At 48.9% G+C, this 21,376-nt stretch overlaps 1 protein-coding gene across 1 annotated transcript in view; it reads left to right on the top strand.

The window, feature by feature from the left end:
* Positions 1 to 18,337, top strand: part of LOC111139272 (dehydrogenase/reductase 7B) — a 58,076-nt gene extending 39,739 nt beyond the window's left edge. The window contains exons 3-7 of the mRNA XM_022491510.1: positions 4,720 to 4,829; positions 11,043 to 11,259; positions 11,785 to 11,877; positions 15,228 to 15,380; positions 17,043 to 18,337. Of these exons, the coding sequence (XP_022347218.1) occupies positions 4,720 to 4,829; positions 11,043 to 11,259; positions 11,785 to 11,877; positions 15,228 to 15,380; positions 17,043 to 17,248 (779 nt within the window). The 3' untranslated portion in view covers positions 17,249 to 18,337. The remainder of the gene's footprint in view (positions 1 to 4,719; positions 4,830 to 11,042; positions 11,260 to 11,784; positions 11,878 to 15,227; positions 15,381 to 17,042) is intronic.
* Positions 18,338 to 21,376: the final 3,039 nt, after the last annotated feature.

Raw genomic sequence — 21,376 nt, 5'->3', positions numbered from 1 at the left:
GTGCCTGCAGCTGCACCCTGAGTGTGGCCTTGGTGGGGTTGGGAACAGAATAAGTGATACTTCAGGTACTCGGTTTTTCATGTGAGTTCCATCTGATTTGGTGAACATGTTGAGATTCTGGGTCCCAGGGGTTTTATGCTGGGACACAGGCCCAGAGTCAGTCACCACCCCCGGCCTCATACAGATGATTCTGTAGAGCTGCCGTCATTTCCCTTCCACACACGTGCACTGCCTCTGGCAGAGTGTGAGCAGCAAATGCAGGCATGTCGTGTGTTGCTTCCTCCTCCTCAGCATCTGCACACATACCACCCACACCAGCACGTCGTCCACGCCGGCGCTCGGTGCCCCGGGAGAAGGCTGCGAGGCACCCAGAACTGTGGTAAACCTATCTCTGCTGCATCCTTTGGTCGTGGGTAGCACAACGCAGATCGAGCATCTCCCATTTGGGAGGCTTGGGCCAGGTGCTGGGACAAACCAAGAAAAGACAGGGTCCCTTTCCTCAGGGAGTTCACAGTCTGATGGAGAGTGGCCAGGGCTTACCTCAGGGTATTGACATTTCAGTAATGGGTGTTCCCACCCAGGCCCAGTAGGTGGATTAGAGGGATGTGCCGGCTTGCACTTTAGCTCACCGAATGCTCACAGAGGATGCAGAGACTTGCCCTAGGAATTCTAGATTCAAACCCCAGTCTGATGTCAGGACTCAGTCTTATCTCTCCTGCGGGGGAGATGGCCAGGGAAAGGAAACCATGGGCCAGCAAGGAGGGCATTGGACACAAGCCCAGGGCAGGGAGCAGCATGGTCATGCCGGGCTGGGAAGCGCTTGGGTGTTGCAGAAACATAATGGAGCAGACGGTGCCTTGTCTGCAGAGGAAGTGGCTAGCAGTCATGGGGGAGCCTGGGAAAGCATGGATTCATTTGTACACCACTCTGATGTTTTTGGTGAGGTCTCTGCGGGTGAACCCTGGGCCTGTCATTAGATACCCAGACCCGCGTAGGGACAGCTGCCTCTAGGCCCTTTGCCACGGTCAGTCCTCTGACCTCACTCAGCTACTATATATAGGGTAGTCAGCAGCCACTTCTCTTGATCTCAGAGAAGCATTTTTTTTTTTTTAAGTCCTTGAAGAGTATTTGAGAGCTGGCTGGGATGGTGACTTACAGGTGCTCCCGTATGTGATTGTTGGAGAAAGACAGTGTCCTCTTGGTCATTCCACACTTCCTCTTCTGGAAACCAAGACTGAAAGGAATAGACAATATAATTGAAAGAAAAACAAAACTTCTGTGTGTGTGTGTATTTCTATCATATATTAGGTCAGCCATTTCCCAGATTCCGAATCAGTCTGTTTATATGCTGCCCCATTTCACATCTGAAGGACAAGAGCCCATGGACCGCTTTCCCCTCCGGCCAGATAAAATAGGAACAGAATCCTCACCAGCCGTGTCAAGGACAAATGCCGCTGTGGGGGGCCACCAAGGAGGCGCTACTGCACCTCAGCTTTCGGAGGAGGAAGACAGAGTTGCCCTCAGTGGCTCAGCTCTGCCTGCCCTGTCAGCCGCTCTGAAAGCCTGGATTCTGTGATAAGTCTTCAGACAGCTTTCTGTGTTTCTCCTGTTTTGTCTTCTGTTTTGTGTATTTAAGCTACATGAGCTTATTCTTATAAAACACTAAGACCATTTACTAGAGGAACAGAATGTTCTGGATACCCACTGTAGCCAGCTTAAGCCCTGAGGTCGTGAATAACTCTCTTGATTGAACAGGCCAGGAGTGCCAGCAGTGCGGGACAACCCTCTGGCAGCCCTCGCTAGATAAATGGTACGTTGGGACTGTTTTCCTTTTTCCCTTGACCCTCCTGCCTCCCTGTGTCAGCTTTTTCAAGAAATGAAAATGGAATCCCTGCAATCTGTTGTTTTCATTTCTGTCACTCCCTACACGGACTTTTAATTTCCTCTGTGTTTGGCTGTGCTAGGAAGCAGAGCTTAAGCAGCATGTACGTGACCATTTTCCAGAAGCCATGTAGATGTGAGTGCCTCCCCCCACCTTTGGTTCTGCGTGTCCGCACTCTGGTGACACCTCACAAAACGTCCGTTGTGTCAGCCACGTCAGGATGAAAGGGGGTTAGGAAGCCAACCATGCCTGAGATTCCTCTTCTTTGGGAATGATTTAGTAAACCCCATGAGCAGCTCTGGCCTCAGGAATGCTGGTGTCTGGCTTTGAGCGCAGCTGCTGCCCCCATCCCTGCGAGGGATGCCCTGCTGAGGAAGCACAGCCAGGCGGGCCGCGCAGGGGCTGAGACCCCGACCGGACCATCCAGGGACAGGTAGAGCGGGGGCTGTGGCTCTGTCTGGGTTTGTGCCCTTTGTCAGGATGAGCTGGAGAACAAACCAGCCACATCTTCAAGGAAGGTGATTCACCACACTTGAAAAGGTCTTGATTTAGTCTGCTTAGCACTTCCTTCCAGAAAACTCCATCTAGAGACCCGCCTGGAGGTGCTGGTCTGGGGATGGTACGTGAAAGCTGTAAGAGGAGCAGAAGGAGGAGCTGTAGAGTGAAGAGAGAGCGCTTTGCACCATCAGACAATCCAGACGTCAGAGAACTTTCTGTTTTCCTGAAGGATGCTGGAGTTTGCTCTCCCCTCCTGTTTTGAACCCTTCAAACTTTTGGCTCTTTTGTGGGGAAAGGGCTATCAGACCAGTACAGCCTGCCTGGATCCTACAACAAGGTCCTCTGCTCCTAGCCAGGCAGGGACAGGCTTGATCCCTTAACCGCTTGCTGCACGGCTCCCAGAGCAGGCCTGTCCTTTCTCTGAGTCAGGGTACGAGACACCACAAGACTGCCTGAGCCTCTCAGATTTGGCCCAGGACACGGTGGGTGGTGCACTGGCTCCTTGGTCAGCTGCGGGGGAGGGGTCCGAGCAGACCTGTCCGTGGGTGTTTGAGGGAGACCAGCCCGCAGGTGTGGACAGGCAAGTGCTTCTTTAAACCCTTGGGTTTCAGTTTTCACCGATAGTTTTAGAATGTTTTAAAAAGGCAGCTTAGAAATGTGAAAACAATGAACACTTCTGTGCTGCTTTTTTCTATAGCGCTTTTCCTCTACTGTATTATAGAGAAAAATATGTATGTATGTCCACTTCTACTCATGCAGTCCCAGTGCTGTTTTTACCTGTACTGTGTAGAAGAGGAAAGTGAGAAACACAGAGGTTATAGCTTACCAAGATCACAGAACCAGGAAGTGACCAAGATCGGCATTGGACGTGGGCGGTCGAGGTCCAGTGCAGTCCCTTGACCACTGGACTGCACTGCTTTTCACAAGCTGTATGTTTTCAGGGCCCCGAACATTCAGTCAGGCCGTGTCTGGGCTCAGAGCAAGCAAGAAGCAAGAGGCCCTCACCCTCCCTCTCCCCTACAGGTTAACCCAGATTCTGGAGGTTTCCTCTCCCTGCCCTTCCCCCTGGGCCTCAGGGGATTTGCCTGTGAGCCTTGCTGGCCTCGTCCTCCCTCGAGATGCTGCCCCACACTTCCTGGGATTTCAGCAGCAGAGCTTGCCTGAGTCAGAGACCCCTCTGCTGTCTGGCGGGGGTGCTGTGTTGATGTGACTCAGAGTGGCCTGCAGCCCCGTTCTCATCTTGGAGGGAAGCCAGGCCAGGGAGGCGAAGTGGAGAAAAGGCTCTGCCAGCACTGAGAGAGCATGGTTCCTGCCACCAGTGGCCCTGGGCGGCCGCTACTCCCTCCCAAGCCTTGGCCACTCAGCTCTTTTCTCTTAATTCTGGAGCTATCCCAGCATCCTCCTGATCAATCTCTTTTTGCTTTCCCCGGTGGGATTTGGGTCTCTTTTCTTTGCCACCAAGAGAACACTGGCTAATAGAGGTACCCCGGTGTCAGTTGATGTCACCTGGAATGTTGCAGTGGGTTCAGCAGAGCCTGATCTCCACCAGTGCTCTCACCCGGTGGGAGGGAGCCTTTCAAACTGCAGCCTCCCTTACTGGGCCTTCGCTGTTTTAGGCGCTCCGTGTGCTGCACCTGTTCACCTTTGTTTGTCATTTCCCAGCCTGGCAAGGCTGTCAGACACTCCACTTTCTGTCCCACATGTTTCTGCATGTGGTCTCTTGGGTCCTTTGCAAATGCTGCTTCTTTAGCCTTGAGCACTTTCCAGAGAAACAGCCCCTCACGGGCCCTGTCCCTGTGCAACAGAGTCCTGTGCCCCTGTGCTTGTACAAACCATGGAAGCACGCCCTGTAGATCTGTACCTGGTGCACTGAAATGACTTGGGAAACAGCCTAGGTTGTGCCAGAACGCAGGTCTCGGCACACTACGGCGTCACAATGGCTGGTATTGCCCTATCACTGAGCACATTGCATGACCTGAGCTTCTTCAGCTGTGAGAAAGGGAGTAATGCCCGCAGGGTTGTTCGGAGATAAAGATCATTAGGGAAAGTTCTAAGCATGGTACCTAACAGATCTGTCCACCAGTTCCAGCCTTCCTCTTGCCTTGGTGTCTGCCATACGCCTGATGTGAGTTCTCCTAGGGCAGCAGCGGGCCTCATTTGTCACTGGGGTCTTAACTCCCAGCTCTACAACTGGTCCACAGCAGGGGCCAATAAACGTGTGCAGTGTGTGAAGAAACAAATTCATACTTCGAAACATGGAGTGAGTTTGGACTGACCTGCCCTGGGGAAGAAAGGCATTGAATTTCCTCAGCTGTCAAGGTTCTTTCTCCTTTGCTTAGAATGTGCCAGAGTCTTCTACGCTGCGGGTGCTAAGCTGGTGCTCTGCGGCCGAAACCAGGAGGCCCTGGAGGAGCTGACCAAAGAACTTACTGCTTCTCTGGCCACCAAGGTGAGCCCAGGGGTGTGTTTTCCGTGGGCCAGGGTTGCGGTGCGTTGTCTACAGGTGTCTAAGGAGATGGCGGCCACTCCTGGGCTGCTGCATGTTCCACGTGCTCGCTCTGGACGAGCAAAGGCAGCGGGTCTCCATTGCTGGGGGAGGGAGGACTGTCGCAGGCTTCAGATCCCAACTCTGCCGCTTACTGGCACTGAGTTTAGGCAGTTCTCTCCGTGAATGCTTCTGCTCCCCCTTTTCCTGGCTAATACCTAGTCATCTCTCTATGGTGGGGAAATGAGGGGGAGGTTGGCCATGACTTCTAAAATTTTAATTGTGAAAAAATATATGTGACATAGTACTTACATACATATAAAGATATACATATAAATGAAATGTACATGTCAAAGTGCTAATCATTTTAACCATTTATAGGTATACAACTCCGTGGCATTACACACATTCAGGATGTGTATAACTCTCACCACTGTCTGTGTTTATCATCCCCAACAAAAATTCTATACCTGTTAACAGTCTTCCTCCTGTCTCTCTGGTGCTTGGAAACCTCTGTTCTACTTTCTTTCTATGTATTTGCCTATTCTAGATTCCTTGTATAAGTGGAAAATACAATATTTGTCCTCTGTCTGGCTATTTCACTAAACGTTGTGTCTTCAGGTTCGTCCGTATTGTAGCACGAATCAAAATTTTATTCCATTTGATGGCGGAGTATTATTCCAGTGTACATATATACCACATTTTGTTTATCCGTGACTTTGTTGGTGTACACTAGAGTTTTCACCTTTTGGCTATCGTGAATAATGCTGCAGTGAACATAGTTGTACATATTATGTTTGAGTCCCCGGTTTCGGTTTTTGTGAACATACACCTAGAACTGGAATGGGTGGGTCATAGGGTAGTTTTATGTTTAACCTGTTGAAGAACTGTCTTCTGTTTTCCACGGCAGCCGCACCGTTTTACATTCCCACCAGCAACGCACAAAGGTTTTGCTTTCTCCACATTCTTGCCAACGCTTGGTTCTTTTCTGTGTGTTTTTTAATTGTACCCATCCTAGGAGATATGAAATGGTTTTGAGTTTCCCTAATTACAAATGAGGTTGAGCATCTCTTCCTGTGCTCACCGATCATTTATATATCTTCTTGGGAGAAATGTCATTTCAAGTCCTTCTCCTGTCTTATGTTTGTTTTTGTTGTTGAGTTTAGTTCTCTATATATTCTGGATAGTAATCCCTTATCAGATCTGTGATTTGCATATATTTTTTCTCATTCAGCAGATTTTTTTTTTCACTTCCTTGACAGTGAATCTGTATCCTTTGATGCAGAGAAGTTTTTTTTTTTTTTTTTAAAGATTTTATTTGAGAGACAGAGAGAGCATGCGCACACGAGCAGGTGGAGCAGCAGAGGGGGAGGGAGAGAAAAAAATCTCTCGCAGACTCGGTGCTGAGTGCAGAGCCTGATGCGGGGACTCAGCCTCACAACCCAGAGATCATGACTTGAGCCTAAATCAAGAGTCAGTTGCTCAACCAGCTGAGCCACCAAAAAGTTTTTAATTTTGATGAAGCCCAGTTTATTTTTTCTTTTGTTGACTGTACTTGTGGTGCCACATCTTTGAGGTCGTTGCCACACCTAACATTATGAAGATTTTCCCCCATTTTTTTTTTAAATATTTTATTCATTTATTTGACACAGAGAGATCACAAGTAGGCAGAGAGGCAGGCAGAGAGAGTGGGGGGAAGCAGGCTCCCAGCCTAGCAGGGCTCGATCTCAAGACCCTGAGATCATGATCTGAGCCGAAGGCAGAGGCTTAACCCACTGAGCCACCCAGGCACCCCTTCCCCCGTGTTTTATTCTGTAATTTTAACTCCCCAACATTTAGGTCTCTGATCCACTTGATTTAATTTTTGTATACGGTGTTAGGTGAGGTTTCACTTGCATGCTTTTGCATGTATATATCCAGTTTTCCCAGTCCCAGGTGTTGAAAAGATTGTTCTTTCCTTCTTGAATGGTCTTGGCACCCCTGTCACAGTCATTTTGGCCACATACGTGAGCGTTTATTTCTGAGCTGCCCTTCCTGTTTCATTGGTCTGTGTCTGTCTTTATGCCAGTCCCGCACTGTTTGCTGTAGCTTTGCAGTAAGATTTGAAATCAGAAAGTGTGACTCTTCTAGCTGTGTTCCTTTTTTTTCAATGTTGTTTTGGTTGTGCACGGACCTTTGAGATTCCATGTGGATTTTAGGATTTTTTTTTCTATTTCCTCCAAAACATGCACTTATTTTGATAGGGACAGCATTGACTCTTGGATCACTTTGGGTAGTATTGACTACTTAACAGTGTTAAGTTTTCCAGTCCATGAACGTGAGACGTCTTCCCATATATTTAGGTTTTCTTTCACTTGTATCAGCAGTGTTTTGTAGTGTTTAGCATACAAATCGTTGACCTCTTCAGTTTGATTTATTCCTATATATTTAATTCTTTTAGTTGCTATTATAAATGGATTGCTTTCATAATTTCCTTTTCAGATTACGCATTGCTGGTGTATGGAAATATAGCTGGTGTGTGTGTGTTGATCTGGTACCTTGCAACTCTGCTGAGCTTACGATAACTCTAATAGCATTCTCTGGATTCTTCAGGACCTCCTGTGTATGGGATCGTGTCATTTGTGTGAACAGTTGTACATTTTCCTGTCCAATGTGAGTGCCTTTTATTTCTTGTTCTTGTATAAGTGCTCTGCTTAGAACCTAGTACTGTGTTGAATAGCTACAGTGAGAGCAGGCATCCTCGTCTGGTTCTTGGTCATAGGGGAACACTTCCTGTCTTATACCATTGAACATACATTAGGTGTAGGTTTTTCATAAATGTCCTTTACCATGTTGAGGACTTTACCCTCCATTCCTGGTTTTCTGGGGTTTTATCATTAAAGGGTGTTGGAATTTCTCAAATCTCTTTTTTGCATCAATTGAGATGATGATGATGTAGTTTTTTCCTTTGTTCTGTCAACGTGATATATTGGTTGATTTTGTTATATTGGACGACCCGGCATTCCTAGGATAAATCTCACTTGTTCATGGTGAGCATCTTTCCAGTACACTGTTGGATTTGAGTTGCTGGTATTGTGTGGAGGATTTTAGCATCTGTATTCATGAAGGATATTGGTCTGTAATTTTCTTGTGCTGTCTTTATCTGGACTTGGTATCAGAGTAATGCTGGCCTCACAGAATGAATTAAGAAGTGTTCTGTCATTTTTCTTCAGTTTTTTGGAAGAGGATGACAAGTGTTGATGTTAGTTCCTTTTCAAAGTTTGGTGAAATTCACCGGTGAAGCCATCTGGTTCTTGACATTTCTATGTTGGGAGGTTTTAGGGTATCACTTCAGTCTTTCTTACCTCCTCTGTGTCTGCTGAGATTTTTCTATTTCTTCTTGAGTCAGGGAATTTGTGTATTTCGAGGAATTTTTTCAGTTCTTCTAGGTTATCTCATTTATGGGCATACAGTTGTCGATTGTATTATAACCTTTTTAAACTATTTTTTTTAAAGATTTTATTTACTTATTTTTTTGATAGAGAGAGACACAGCGAGAGAGGGAACACAAGCAGGGGGAGTGGGAGAGAGAGAAGCAGGCTTCCCGCTGAGCAGGGAGCCCAATGCGATGGGGGCGGGAGGGGGGTGGTGGTGATCCCAGGCGCCTGAGACCATGACCTGAGCCTATGGCAGACCCTTAATTACTGAGCCACCCAGGCACCCCTATAACCTTTTATATCTAGGTAGGGACCTACTCCATTCTTTCTTTCTTTGTCTAGCTCATGGTTTCTCAATTTTGTTGATCTTTTCGATGAACCAACTTTTGGTTTCATGATTTTCTTTATTTCTACTCTCTATTTTATCTCCTCTCTAATCTTTATTTCCTTCCTCTGCTAGCTTTTGGGTTAGTTTACTCTGTTCTAGTTCCCTAAGGTGTAAATTTGTATTATTGATTTGAGATCTTTTTTTTAAAATATAGGCACTTATAGGTACAATTTTCCCTCTTACCACTGCTTTCACTGCATCCCATAAGTTTGGGTGTTTTATGTATTCATTTTCATTTGTGTCTAAAGAGTTTCTAATTTCCCTTGTTATTTCTTTTATGAGTCAGTGCTTCTTTAGGAGTGTGTTGTTTAATTTCCACTGGTTTTCCAGTTTACATTCTGTTACTGATTTCTAGCTTCATCACACTGGTTGAAGAAGACACTTTAAATGTTATCTTTTTCAATCTGTTAACATTTGTTCTGTGGCCTAACATGTGGTCTGTCCTGGAGAATGTTCCATACGTGGTTGAGAAGAATGGGTGTGGTGCTGTTGTTGGGTGGGATGTTCTATATGTCTGTTCAGTCCTATTGGCTTATAGTATTCGAGTCATCTGTTTTGTAATTGATCTTCTGATTGCTTGTTCTTTCTCTTTAAAATGGAGTATTGAAATACCACAATATTATTATAGAACTGTTTCTGATTTAAAGCCTACTTTGTATGATACTAATACAGCCACTCCAGCTCTCTTTTGGTTATTATTTATATGGAATAACCTTTTGTCATCCTTTTACTTTCAACCCAGTTGTATCTTTGGATCTAAAATGAGTCTCTTAAAGACAGCATATAGTTGGATTTTTTAAAAAAATTCTAGCTATCAAGTGGTGTTCTGATGAGAAAGTTTAAATTGTTTATATTTAAAATAATTACTAGTAAGGAGGAACTTCTTCCATTTTGCTATTTGTTTTCTGTATGTTTTATAGCTTTTTTGGACCCTCCTTTCCTGCATTACTGTCTTGTGTGCTTAGTTGATTTTTTTAAAAAAGATTTTATTTATTTATTTGACAGAGATCACAAGTAAAGCAGAGAGGCAGGCAGACAGAGAGGGAGAAACAGGCTCCCCGCTGAGCAGAGAGCCCGATGTGGGGCTCGACCCCAGGACCCTGGGATCATGACCTGAGCCAAAGGCAGAGGCTTAACCCACTGAGCCACCCAGATGCCCCTCCAGAATTTTTTTTATAATTTCAGTTTCTTTGATGGCATTTCTTTAATGATACTCATTTTGTTTATACATGAATTTTCTGCCTTTCTCCGTGTCTTCCTTTAGCACTTTGAGGATCTTTTAAGACATTTGTTTTAAAAATCTTTGTCTTATAAGTCCATTGTCTGGGCTTCCTCAGGTATGTTTTCTGGGGATTTATTATATTTTTGAATATCAAAACAACATGTGTTAACTCTTATAAATCAACTAGAAACCATTTTAGCCAGTGGTGATTAAAATAATGCAACTTGCCTCCATGCTGCACCTCAGTGATCCAACACCAGAACACAAACCTGATTTTTAGAAGACAAGGTCTTTATTGCCTACTTTGGCTCCCTCATGCCCCCAAGAAGTGTGGCTTGTCTTTCCTACAGCTGCCTACCACAGGGATGTAGGGATGGGGGATGGAAACCTACCACCAAGGCGATGGCTAGAATTGACCAAAATTATCTATAATTTGGCAACCAGGCACTGCCTTAGAAGCTGCAAGGATTCAGATAGACTCCAGAGTTCCAGAATTTTCTCTTCAGAGAGTTTCTGCCAGTACAACGTCCAGGTGGAAAGAGATTCTTGGCACTTCCTACTCTGCCATCTTCTCTGATTTCACATCCCTACCCCTCCTTTTAATCTCTTATTAAACTCACATCTATTGGGAAGCCCTCTAAGTTAGACGGCTCAGTTATTCATTTCTCTGGCATCTTGTACGTCTTCGTGATATGCTTCACAGCTACAGAATTTGTCTTCCTCACTAGACAGGATGCTTCTGGAAGACAGGAATGGTGTTTGTCTTGCTTTCTGCCCTGTCCCCAGCCTCTGGCACATAGGAGATATATAAAAAAATGTTTCATGAACAAATGAACAAAAAGGACAGTCTGAGAAGGATGGCCCCCGTCAGGAGAAGCACTGTTTAATGTCATGATGATATACAGCACAGTGCTGGCACATTGAGGGGAGCCTGGCTCTAGTGGTCATTTTCAGTTCAGGGGAGAGGTTGCCCTGGTGAGGTGTGAGCACCAGAGGCAGGAACCTCCAGGCCACATTTCTTTGGAGGAAAAGGTACTAGAGCCCGTGCCGTGCCATGCCCAGGCCACTTCCAGCGCTCTGAGAAGCAGGGACATGTGGCTCACATGCCTGTCACTCTGAAGGTGCATTTGGTTTCTGTCGTATTTGACCAGGTGCAGACACACAAGCCTTACACGGTGACCTTTGACCTCACGGACCCTGGGGCCATCGTCGCGGCGACAGCCGAGATCCTGCAGTGCTTCGGCCACGTGGATGTGCTCATCAACAACGCAGGCATCAGCTACCGAGGCACCATAGTGGACACCACCACTGACGTGGATAAGAAAGTCATGGAGACAAACTACTTTGGCCCAGTTGCTCTAACAAAAGGTAACAGTCCTGAAGTCAATGGGAAAAGAGCACTCTATGTTGGCATTCTTTTTACTTTACTTGATTTCTTTTTAGCTAAATGTTGCCTAACTCCATCTATTTTACCCCGGAATGGGCGTTGTCATTACAGCTTGGGTGTTTGTTTTCTCCAGGCTTTCATTTGCATTTGCTTGATCTGCTTTCCAGCCTTAAATCAAGATGTTCTCCTCAGGGACAGCTTATTTATACAGCATCACATCCATTTCCTTGTCATGGTGTTTGGAAGCCCAGGCAGAGTGGGACATTTTTGTGCCCAGCCACAGATACCAGTCACAGGGAGAGGCTTTCCCTAGAAAGGGGGACCGAGCAGACCGTTCCTAGTGACCAGGCATCTGCCTGCCTCCCTCCTTGTCCCCTTCCCACTCCTCCCTCCTGGCGATCTGCTGGGTGCCGGAGGCCTGAGCATTCCCACCAGTGTGCTGCTCCACGTGAGAAGCTTTTCCCTCTACTCAAGCCTCCACTAAAGCCTCTGCTGTCTTTCTTTAGCACTCCTGCCCTCCATGATCAAAAGGCGACAAGGCCATGTTGTGGCGATCAGCAGCATCCAGGGCAAAATCAGCATTCCTTTCCGATCAGCGTGTGAGTACTCTCTTCTCCCTCCCCCACGTGCTTTTCCTTATTGTCTTCTCATGATTATAAAGATGGCACATTTAGTATGCAGAATTCAGACATGTAAGAAATACTCAACGCAGAGTGTGAGGGGGCTTGATCAGAATGTGTTCTGCTGAGCGGAATGTCTGGGTTCCAGCTCTGCTCCTTACCCGCTCTGCTCCTTACCCGCTCTATGTGACCTTGTGCAAAGGTGCCCACTGCTCCGTACCCCAGTCTTTATCTGTAAAAGGGAGGCCGGGGCAGTCCCAGCCTCAGAGGGCTGCTGGGAGATTGTGGTAGTCTGCGAGGGCCGCATACATGCCGCGCGTGGTTGGCCACTAGCCCATTACTGGGTTTCGCCGTGGACACACAACATGTCCACGTGATCAGTCTGCAGCACACGCCTCCCAGCTTCTCTCCTGTGATCAAATACTCAGACATGGGATTACAGTGTACATACTGTTCCGTGCCTTGCTTATTCCACTCGGTGATATAACTTTCCACATCAACATATGCAATTCACTTGATCCTTCCAAGTGAGTCTGTAGTAATGCATTGGATAGATGTGACGTGAGTCATTTAGCCATTTTCCTGGACACAGGAAGATTGCTTTCCCTTCAGTTCTTGACCAGTAGCAATGATGTGCTACCCAGAATATTCTTAACTATTTCCATCTCTGGCCACTCGTGGAAGGGTCTCAAAAAGTGGAAATCATAAGTAGGACAAAAAATGAAACTGCCACATTGACTTCCAGTTCCCACTCTCACCTCCGTGTGCAAGTGACTGCGCCAGAAGTTTGAGATCTCATTTCTCCCATCTGCCTGCCATCATACTGTGCCAGCAAGCAGACGGAGCCTGGGCTTGTTGTGTTGACAGATTTTAAAGGCGATTTCCCAGACTGCTCCGGTAGCTCTGTTCTTTGCTCCGCCCTGTGCTAGACTGACCTGTGGCAGCCTCCTCTGCTCTCAACTGCCTCCAAGCGCTGGCCTCACCCAAAGGCAGCTGCAGAATTGGCAGCGAGGGAACAAAGAGCAGAGCTGGGTCAGCACTTTGGAAGGACAGTAGCAGACATCCAGCTGGATGACACGGCGTGGCTGATCTGGAACTGTCACAAAGACATCCTCTTCCTCTCCAGATAGGATCCCCTGCTCTGCCTCATGGTTCTAGTTGCATGTCCTTGGGCAAGTAGCTTAACTCCTCTGACCCCTGTTTCCTTGCTTGCGAAGAGACTAATGGCTCCCACACACGTTCCACAGAGCAGCGTTAAAGGTGAAATGAGACATCTGGAGACGGAAAGTCCTTTGTGAATCGGGAAGCACTCTGGCCATATTTGTTCCTGTGGTGGTGATTTCCCTGTTTGCTGGCATTCTGTTTCAGCTCTGGGATAGCTATTGAAGGCAGCTCAGTGGTTCAGGAATAAACAGAATCACCAGTGATAAAGCAAGTGAAGTGAAATGTTAGTAATAGATAAATCAGGGTGAAGGCTATACAGTGTTCTTTGTACGAAATTACTTCCAACCTTAACTTTGATTTATCTCTGATCCGGGCACTTGGTAACAAGCAGACTTGAGTGTGGCAGTGCATCTGGGCACGTTGGTTAATCCTGGCGAGCAGCAGTCTTCTCATCTGTGAAATGGGAGAGCAGCTCACCCCACCTCCCACTGCTGTTGTGAGGACCAAAGAAGATGACCCAGGTGGTACTTTGAGCCCCGTGCCCTGCAGTTCGGCATGGTGACAGTGTAGGTCAGCACAGCCTGCCTGAGGACCTACAGCCTGAGACTCCATGAGACCTGGCATCAGGGTGCAGCCTTCTATTTTGGGGGGCCCCCAGGATGACTCTTGTCTGTCCTCAGGCCTGGGCTGCACCCCTGGGATCACAGCTGATAGGAGAAGCTCTCTCTACCTACCCACAAACTACACTTCCAGCCCCCAGCAGCCTGGCCCAGAGCGAAGCTGCTGGCCTCCAGAAGGTGCTGCAGTGAGTTCCAACTCTGGAATTTCTCATGGGACTCGCTGGGACACTTCCTTGCTTCTTCCCTGTTTTCTTGGCTGATGGATTGCCCCTTTCCTAACACTAGAACATTTAGAAGTCTGAATTGGAGGAAACCGATTTTCAGTGGAGATGCTATGTGTTTTCCAAGAATGTCATTGTCGGGTCACTGTGTCCCCACGCAGAGCACCTGTCAGCATGTTTGGAGCCGTGGCTCACAGGGAGCAAGCTCGGTAGCTCTTCCTGACAGAGAGCCACTCCACGGAAGCTCATCAAACAAAATACATAAGAAAGTGGGGCATGGAATTCAGACACACACTCCCTTGCCTGCAGGGATGCTCCCTGGTAGCGCTGCTTCAGTGACAAAACCTGGAAACCACCCAGTCCCGCGGCCAGGGCGGCTTCTGTGGTCCCGGACCCGTGGAAGCGTGGCGGGCCTACCACTGTGTAAAGAGAGCCACTTGCAGGAATAATGTAGACAGTATGAGCTAAAAAAAATTCTTTAAGTGTCAAATCACATATATGTACATAGGATATGTAGAAGATAAATCCTGCGACACCAATAGCACAGGTGACCTCTGGAGAGTGGAACTGGAGGATGGAAGGAAGACCTTCACTTTTTACTTCGTGTCCTCTGACCTGTGTGAATGTTTTACCTATTAAGCATTAAGGGTTTTTTTTGTTTTTTGTTTCTTTTAACTCTTAACATTAGAATAATTGCAGATTTCAGGGCGCCTAGGTGGCTCAGTCGGTTGAATGTCTGACTTGTGTTTTCTGCTCACATTGTGATCTCAGGGGGCGTGAGGTCAAGCCCTGTGTTGGGCTCCGTGCTCAGCAGGGAGTCTGCTTGAAATTCTCTCCCTCGCCTTCTGCCCTGCCCTCCCACTCACACTCTCGCACTCTCTCTAAAATAAATAAATCTTAAAAAAAAAAAAAAAAAGGATTTCAGATTTAAAGAAAAGTGTCAGGAACAGTACAAAGAACTCCCGTGTTCCCTTCACACAGATTCCCTAGTTGTTAACATTTGACCATATTTGCTCTGTCCTAGTCTGTGTGTGTTGTGTGTGTATGCACATACATGTGTGTATAAAATTTCCATTTTTTTTTCCTGAACCTCTTGAAAGAAGGCTGGAGACATGACATTCCTTTACTCCTACACAGTTCAGGGTATTTCCTGAGAACAAGAATACAATGTGCTTCCCTAACTCAGGAAATATACACTGCTCTAATAGTATAATCTAAAATTGTAATATTAGTTTTGAAGTAAAAGAGAATGAATGGGAATGAATCTGTGGGCCTGTCCCAGGCCCTCTCCCTCACCTGCGTGTCTGACCATGAACCTTTGCAGATGCGGCTTCCAAACACGCTACCCAGGCCTTCTTTGACTGTCTTCGTGCCGAGATGGAGCAGTATGAGATCGAGGTGACTGTCATCAGCCCTGGCTACATCCACACCAACCTCTCTCTCAATGCCGTCACTGCTGATGGGTCCACATATGGAGGTGAGGCCCTACTTTCTATTTTCTTCCATGAAAAGCTGTTGGTTGGCCACAGTGAGATGTGCTTCTTTGTTTTTTTTTTCATTTGGGATGTAATTTTGAAAACCCCAGACCTTGCTGTGTGGGTATTGGTTATACATACCGCTGCTCAGTGGTCATTAGCACGAGCCATCTGCAGCCTGAGCTCACCATTGCAGCTGTCGGAACAGGGTCCCTGGTGGCCAGGACTTTGAGTCCTTTGAAGGACTTAGAAGCCCAAGCTTCCAAATTAAAATCATCTCAAGTAAAACTAAAGTGGATTAACTTCATGGAAAGTATGGCTTGCTCGACCCAAAAGATTTCCCGCCCAGTGTGCTTGAGAAATGACTGGTTTCAGGGTGCTCAAAGGAAAGAGTGCAGGTTTCTGGGTGCTGGGTGCACCGGTCTCAGTCCCCGTCTTGCTTCAGCCGGAGACACGGTGAGCTGACATGCAGTCAGCACTGGTGGGCTGGATAGCCTGGCCTCAACACGTGGGCTCCGGCGGCCTCCCCAGCCCACCGACCCACCCATGCTATTGATGCGGGGGTCAGCCCTGCTCCCTCTTGCTTGCATGCCCCCACCTCTTGAGAAGTGACCTGCCGTGTCCTGCCTCTGTGGAGGTGCCCTCTTGCGCCTGTGCTCTGGTGTTCAGCAGGGGCCTGCAGGTCGTGTACCACCCCCGGCCAGACTGGAACCAGACTGGATAGTGGCTCCCTCAGCAAGTCAGCAGGAGCCAAACAGAAGCACCAAGCCAGGGAGGTTTCTACTTACTTATACCTGGGAGAATCTTTTTTTAACAATTCCCTTTGTGGCATTTAAAAGTAAATAACAATTAGAAACCTGTTCTGTGTTAATGGAAACACGGGGAGAGCAGATATTGGGGAGGAAGCTCTTGCAGTTTGGACGGCTCGTTGATGGTTGCAAATGGCCTGTGCTGGTGGCCTTTCCTCTCCACCTGCCAGCTGGTTGTATTTTGTGGGCAAAATTGTCAGATTATAAGGAAAGGAGGAACATCAGTTGGTGTTAACCAGCCTCATACCTCACAAACTCTGCACCTCTCTGTTAATACGTCAAACAAACCAAGGCTTTCTTCCTGGTCCTTGTCCAGGTAACATAGGACGTGGGGAACCGTGACATCTGTTCCTGAGTCACTTCATTCTCACTGCGGGGGGAGGGGTGGTATAGTCTTCTCCCATCCCCCACCTGGCAGACCTCAAGCCAAGCCGCTCAAGACCTACTCAGGGCCACACCAGCCTTCATTGTCGGTTCCAATAGACAATTCTCAAGGTGGAATCAGTGTGTGTGAAGGCTCACTCTTTGGGACCCCATCCCGGCTGGCCTTTGGTCTTTGTCACAGACCACCGGTTCCTAAGCACTGAGGAGGCCCGTTTACCTCATTCCACGTCTCACCCGCACTCCGCCTCTCCCCGCTCACACACACGGAACTGCAGACGGCTTCGTCACTTCTGTGAGTACAGAGCAGTTGTGGATGGAGGCGCCCCACCTGCCTCCCAGTAGACGGCAGGGGGAGCTTCGTGGTGGGAAATTCAGCAAACCTAGCTGACGCTGGTCCATGTCCACTCAAGTCCTTGGGAGAGGAACTTCTGCTTTGTAGTTCACGTCTTTCTTTTGTTTTGTTTATTTTAGTCATGGACAAGAGCACGGCCCAGGGCCGAAGCCCTGCAGAGGTGGCCCGGGATGTTCTGGCTGCTGTGGGGAAGAAAAAGAAAGATGTGATCCTGGGCGACCTGTTGCCGTCCTTGGCCATTTATCTGCGAACTCTGGCTCCTGGGCTCTTCTTCAGCCTCATGGCCTCCAGGGCCAGAAAGGAGCGCAAGTCCAAGACCTCCTAGTCGCGCGTCTGAGCTGGGCGGGGGGAGCAGCGCCTGCCAGGGGCGGCGGCCTGCCTGGGCACAGCTGTCTTTGTCGACACCTTCCTGGGTACTCGTCGTACGGGTGGGAAAGAGGGAACACACGCTTTTCCCGAAGCTCCCTGGCTAGCCCCTCCTAATAGAATGAGAACCCAGAAGGGCAGCCACCTGCTCAGGGCTGGGGGGTGCCTCTGAAGGAACAAGTGTGGAGCTGACTTTGGGCTAAGACTCTGAAATAAATGAACGGTTAAGGGCTGTAGTCCTCAGGGCTGAAAGCACTGTGCCACCTTTGAATTCCAGCCTGAGTCAGCTCCTCAAAAGTGTTTCAGCCTTGAAGACAGAAGACATCTTGACATCACCTGACCCACTTCTCTCATTTGACTGATCTGGATCGCAAACTGATGGTTTTGGCAGAGTCCCCCGCAGTACTCAAGGGAGCAGGCTGTGGTTTGAAGACGTCGTTGTCCGTATCCATTTCCAGGGTCCTACAGGACATCGTCCAGTGCAACAAACGGGCTTCTGTTTGTTCTGTCTTTCCATGTAGCCCAAGTGATGCTGACTTTAGTACCTAAGACATTCCCCAGTTTCCCTGTGAACTCTCCCCGGAAGCCGTGTAGACCAGGCCCCACTCCAAGCAGAAGATGAATTTACTAAGGACACAGCAGCCAAAAGGGAGAGGAAACCCCCGCATGGGCCCACAGATGCTCTAGGGAGTCAGACTCCGAAGCCCGGGTGGCTGGGGGGTTCTAAGGCTGCAGCCGGCCCCGGCAAGACGGCGCTCTGTTAGCTGTGCCTGTTGGGAGGTAGCCAGAGGGGTGCCTGCTTCCACCTGTCTGATTTATTAAAAATACGTGGTTGAGGTTGAATAAATCCACTTCATAGCTGATGTTTAGGACGAAACTTTACCTATTATTGAGGCTGAAAGTGGAAATGGTGGCTGTCTTGTATGGCTTCCCCAACTCGGAATAAAAATGTCCTAGCATGTCCTAGTGGCATCTTGCGCCGTCTCCTAACTCTGACCCTGTTGCGCTTGTATTTTAAACAGCTGTCCGTGAAATAAAAACGGCTAAGCCAGCCTATGGTTAGTGTTTGAGGCTCCTAAGATTCCTGGGAGCAGGAGGACGAGGAGTGGGGCGTTAGATCTGGTGGTCGTCCCCAGTTCCCAGCAGGACCTGAACATTCCAGGGGCCCATGGTTGGAATGTCGATATGGACATATGGGTTGGCTCTTCATTTACTACATAAACCATCTACCTCCCTCGTAATGTAGAGGAGAAGGATCTCACTGTTCACATCATGGGCATGAGCCCAGGGAAGAGCTGGGCCCATGACAGCTGTAGCGGCCACTCTGAAGCCTACTCTGAGACTGCCTAAAACTGTCAAGTGCATAGCGGGTCCTCAGGAAGAGGCAGTGACAAGAGGCAGCTGGGCCTCTAAATGGGGACGAGAACATCTGTCCTTGGACACAGTTGATGGGTACTTTCACTGGGGCCCAGATCCAGGTGCTGTCCTTTCCTGTTAAACAAAATGGGCAGCAACTGGAGACCGATGTGACCTGCTGTCCTCTAAAGGACACATGCTGAGCAGCCACTCAGTGTGTCATCAGAACATGGCACCAAGTCTGCTGCTGGGTGGCTGCCTTGGGGGCCACTGGGACAGCGGTGGAGCCCACCAAGCCCCAGGCCAGGCGCGGGTCAGTATGCAGAGCCTGGAGCAGACACGAGGGGTCTCTCAACCTACACACGACACCCGAGCCAGATCCTAAACCACTGATGTTTATTTACCTTGCATTTTTTAAAGACTCACACTCACTTTCTTAAACTTACTTTAGAAACTATATTCTACCATGTAAGCAGCAAATGCAGCACAAACAACCATTAAAATCTGGCCACCTCCAGCTGGCTGGCAGAGGCTGGGTGTGAGGTCCAGCTGGTCCTGAGGAGGTTGGCACTATCAGAGAGGTATGAAAGATGCGCTCGCGCCGCACAGATGCTTTTCGGCCTCAGAAACCAGGGAGAGGACTAATTAGGGCCGGTGACCTCAGTGCTCCTTAAAGTCCACGTGGCCATCTTGGGCCTCCTGTCACGCCGGACAAGCAAAGGCGGGGCTTACTGGGCCTGCTGGAGCGGGAGCTCCCAGGACTGGGAGGACAGCTGCAGCCCTTCCCTGAGGGCGAGCTTCCCTCTCCCCAACACTGTGCCATGGCCAGGACCCACTCTTGCTTTCAAAGCAGTGTTTGGATACATCTGCCACCAGGGACAGTGGTGGTCCTGCTGTTCCAGATTCTCTGTCCTGTCCTCAAGGGTTTCTTTCCCCCCGTTTCTCTCCTCCGTGGAGTGGGGGTGGTCAGAAAGCTGCACTCTGGATGGGTTCTGACTGCAGATACAGTTCAAAGGCACTTCGTTCTTTGCTCTGTAGGCCTCCTGGAGCTTTCCCCGGTCCCAGTGCAGAAGCAGGCACACTTGTGCTGTGAGCCCACACCCGAGTCGGGAAAGCATAACCGAGTGAGTTTCCAGACAGCAGTGCTGCACATCTGGCCGCTGCGGAGTGGCTCGCGAGTGATTAGATGGACCAGTGAGCGCACAGCTGCCTGGGCACACTGCCCGGCACCCAGCAGGCTCCGAGGATACAGTTTCCCTTCGCTTCTTCACGGGGGATGACAGCTGCAGAACCAGATGTGAACACCTTGGAGGGAGCTCATAGGCCAAGGAGAGAGACAGTCCATGTTTGCCGGGGTCTCCTCCTCTCCATGTCTCGATGAGCTGACCTTTCCGAAGGCTCTTTGCTCTTCTCTGAAATTGGGGCGAGAGCGGGCAGTTCAAACAAGACTGCTGTAATTGGGCTGGCATGATGCACTGACAGACGTGGGCACACACAGGACTCGTGTGGACTTCGCAGGCAAGGGCCCAGCTAACTTGGCCTTTGTTTCCCACTTGACGGTACTTCGGGGCTCTTGCTTTGGGAGCACTGTGGCCCGTCACCGAGGAGCATAACCCACTTGTCAGTGACGTCTAAGTAGGAAGGCGGCAGAAACAGAGGAGCCAGGGCCAAGAGAGGGGAAGGCCTTCCAGGCGCAGGAGGTGCGGTTCTGCCGTTCCCCTTCCTGGCCAGTTTGGGTGTGGGTCACGCAGAGAGGCCTAGAACACCTAAGTCCTGCCCTGCACTCCACGGCAGGCCCGAGTCCGCACCTTGGCCAGGGCCATGTAACTGAGGTGGCACCACAGAATCCGGGCTGGTCCACCTGACAAGAATCACTTTGTTTAGCGCAGCTGGAGCCAGCCTGTTTGCCCTTGGCTTCTATTTCTGGTGAGGACTTCAGCTCAGCTGACCTGACGGAGACGGCTACTGCTTGTCAGCTTCCAGCCACCTCCCCTGTGAAATCTGATTTGCAGGCAGAAAACATGGGGCTCCCTTTCCAAATCTGCACCGTTTATTACAAAGACACCTACCATTCACAGCAGCCAGCCTGGGAGCCGGCAGTCAAGACACCCACGGGCTTATGGGCCCTGCACGTTGAGACCCGCTCTGTGTCTGGGATCACTACCAATCGACTACGGTTGCAGATGGCCAGGCTGCCGCGTAAACTGTAGTGTGCCCCCACCATCTTGCCACCCAGCCTTCAACTGAGTCATGAGTATTTCTAGGCCCCTGGAATTAAAGTTATTCCAACTCTTTGTGGAACAGAGTCCATTTTGAAGTCTTTTAAAAACTCTGGGTCTCCCCTTAAAAAAAACGGACCAGTCGCCACTTGAGCGCCTCGACACCTTCCCACATACTCCTTCATTATTCTCTGGTATCAGATCTTCCCAATGTGGCCTTTAAAACTAGTTTGCTTCTTAAAGATGGACCCTTCAGGAGGAAGTGCCATGTAGCTCTTCAGGGAGGACTGAGAGCAGGTCTCAGGAAGGTTGCAGACAAGATGGGGGACCTGACAGCTGCGTGGAAGAGAAAATCTTTCATTTATCCCACACCTCAGAGGGATGTGGAAGATGGTGTGCGATAGGCCTTCTGCTGGGAGGAAGGGGAGTGGCGGGAGGGGCACTGGGCTTGAACTCAGGGTCCACATCAGAAACAGCTTCGATGCTTTGAAAAAAATGCGGCTGTTCCCCTG

This window comes from Enhydra lutris, unplaced genomic scaffold (assembly GCF_002288905.1).
Source record: "Enhydra lutris kenyoni isolate GAN:26980312 unplaced genomic scaffold, ASM228890v2 scaffoldscaffold97, whole genome shotgun sequence".
Lineage (NCBI taxonomy): Eukaryota > Metazoa > Chordata > Mammalia > Carnivora > Mustelidae > Enhydra > Enhydra lutris.
This window is presented reverse-complemented; position numbering and strand designations above follow the sequence as displayed.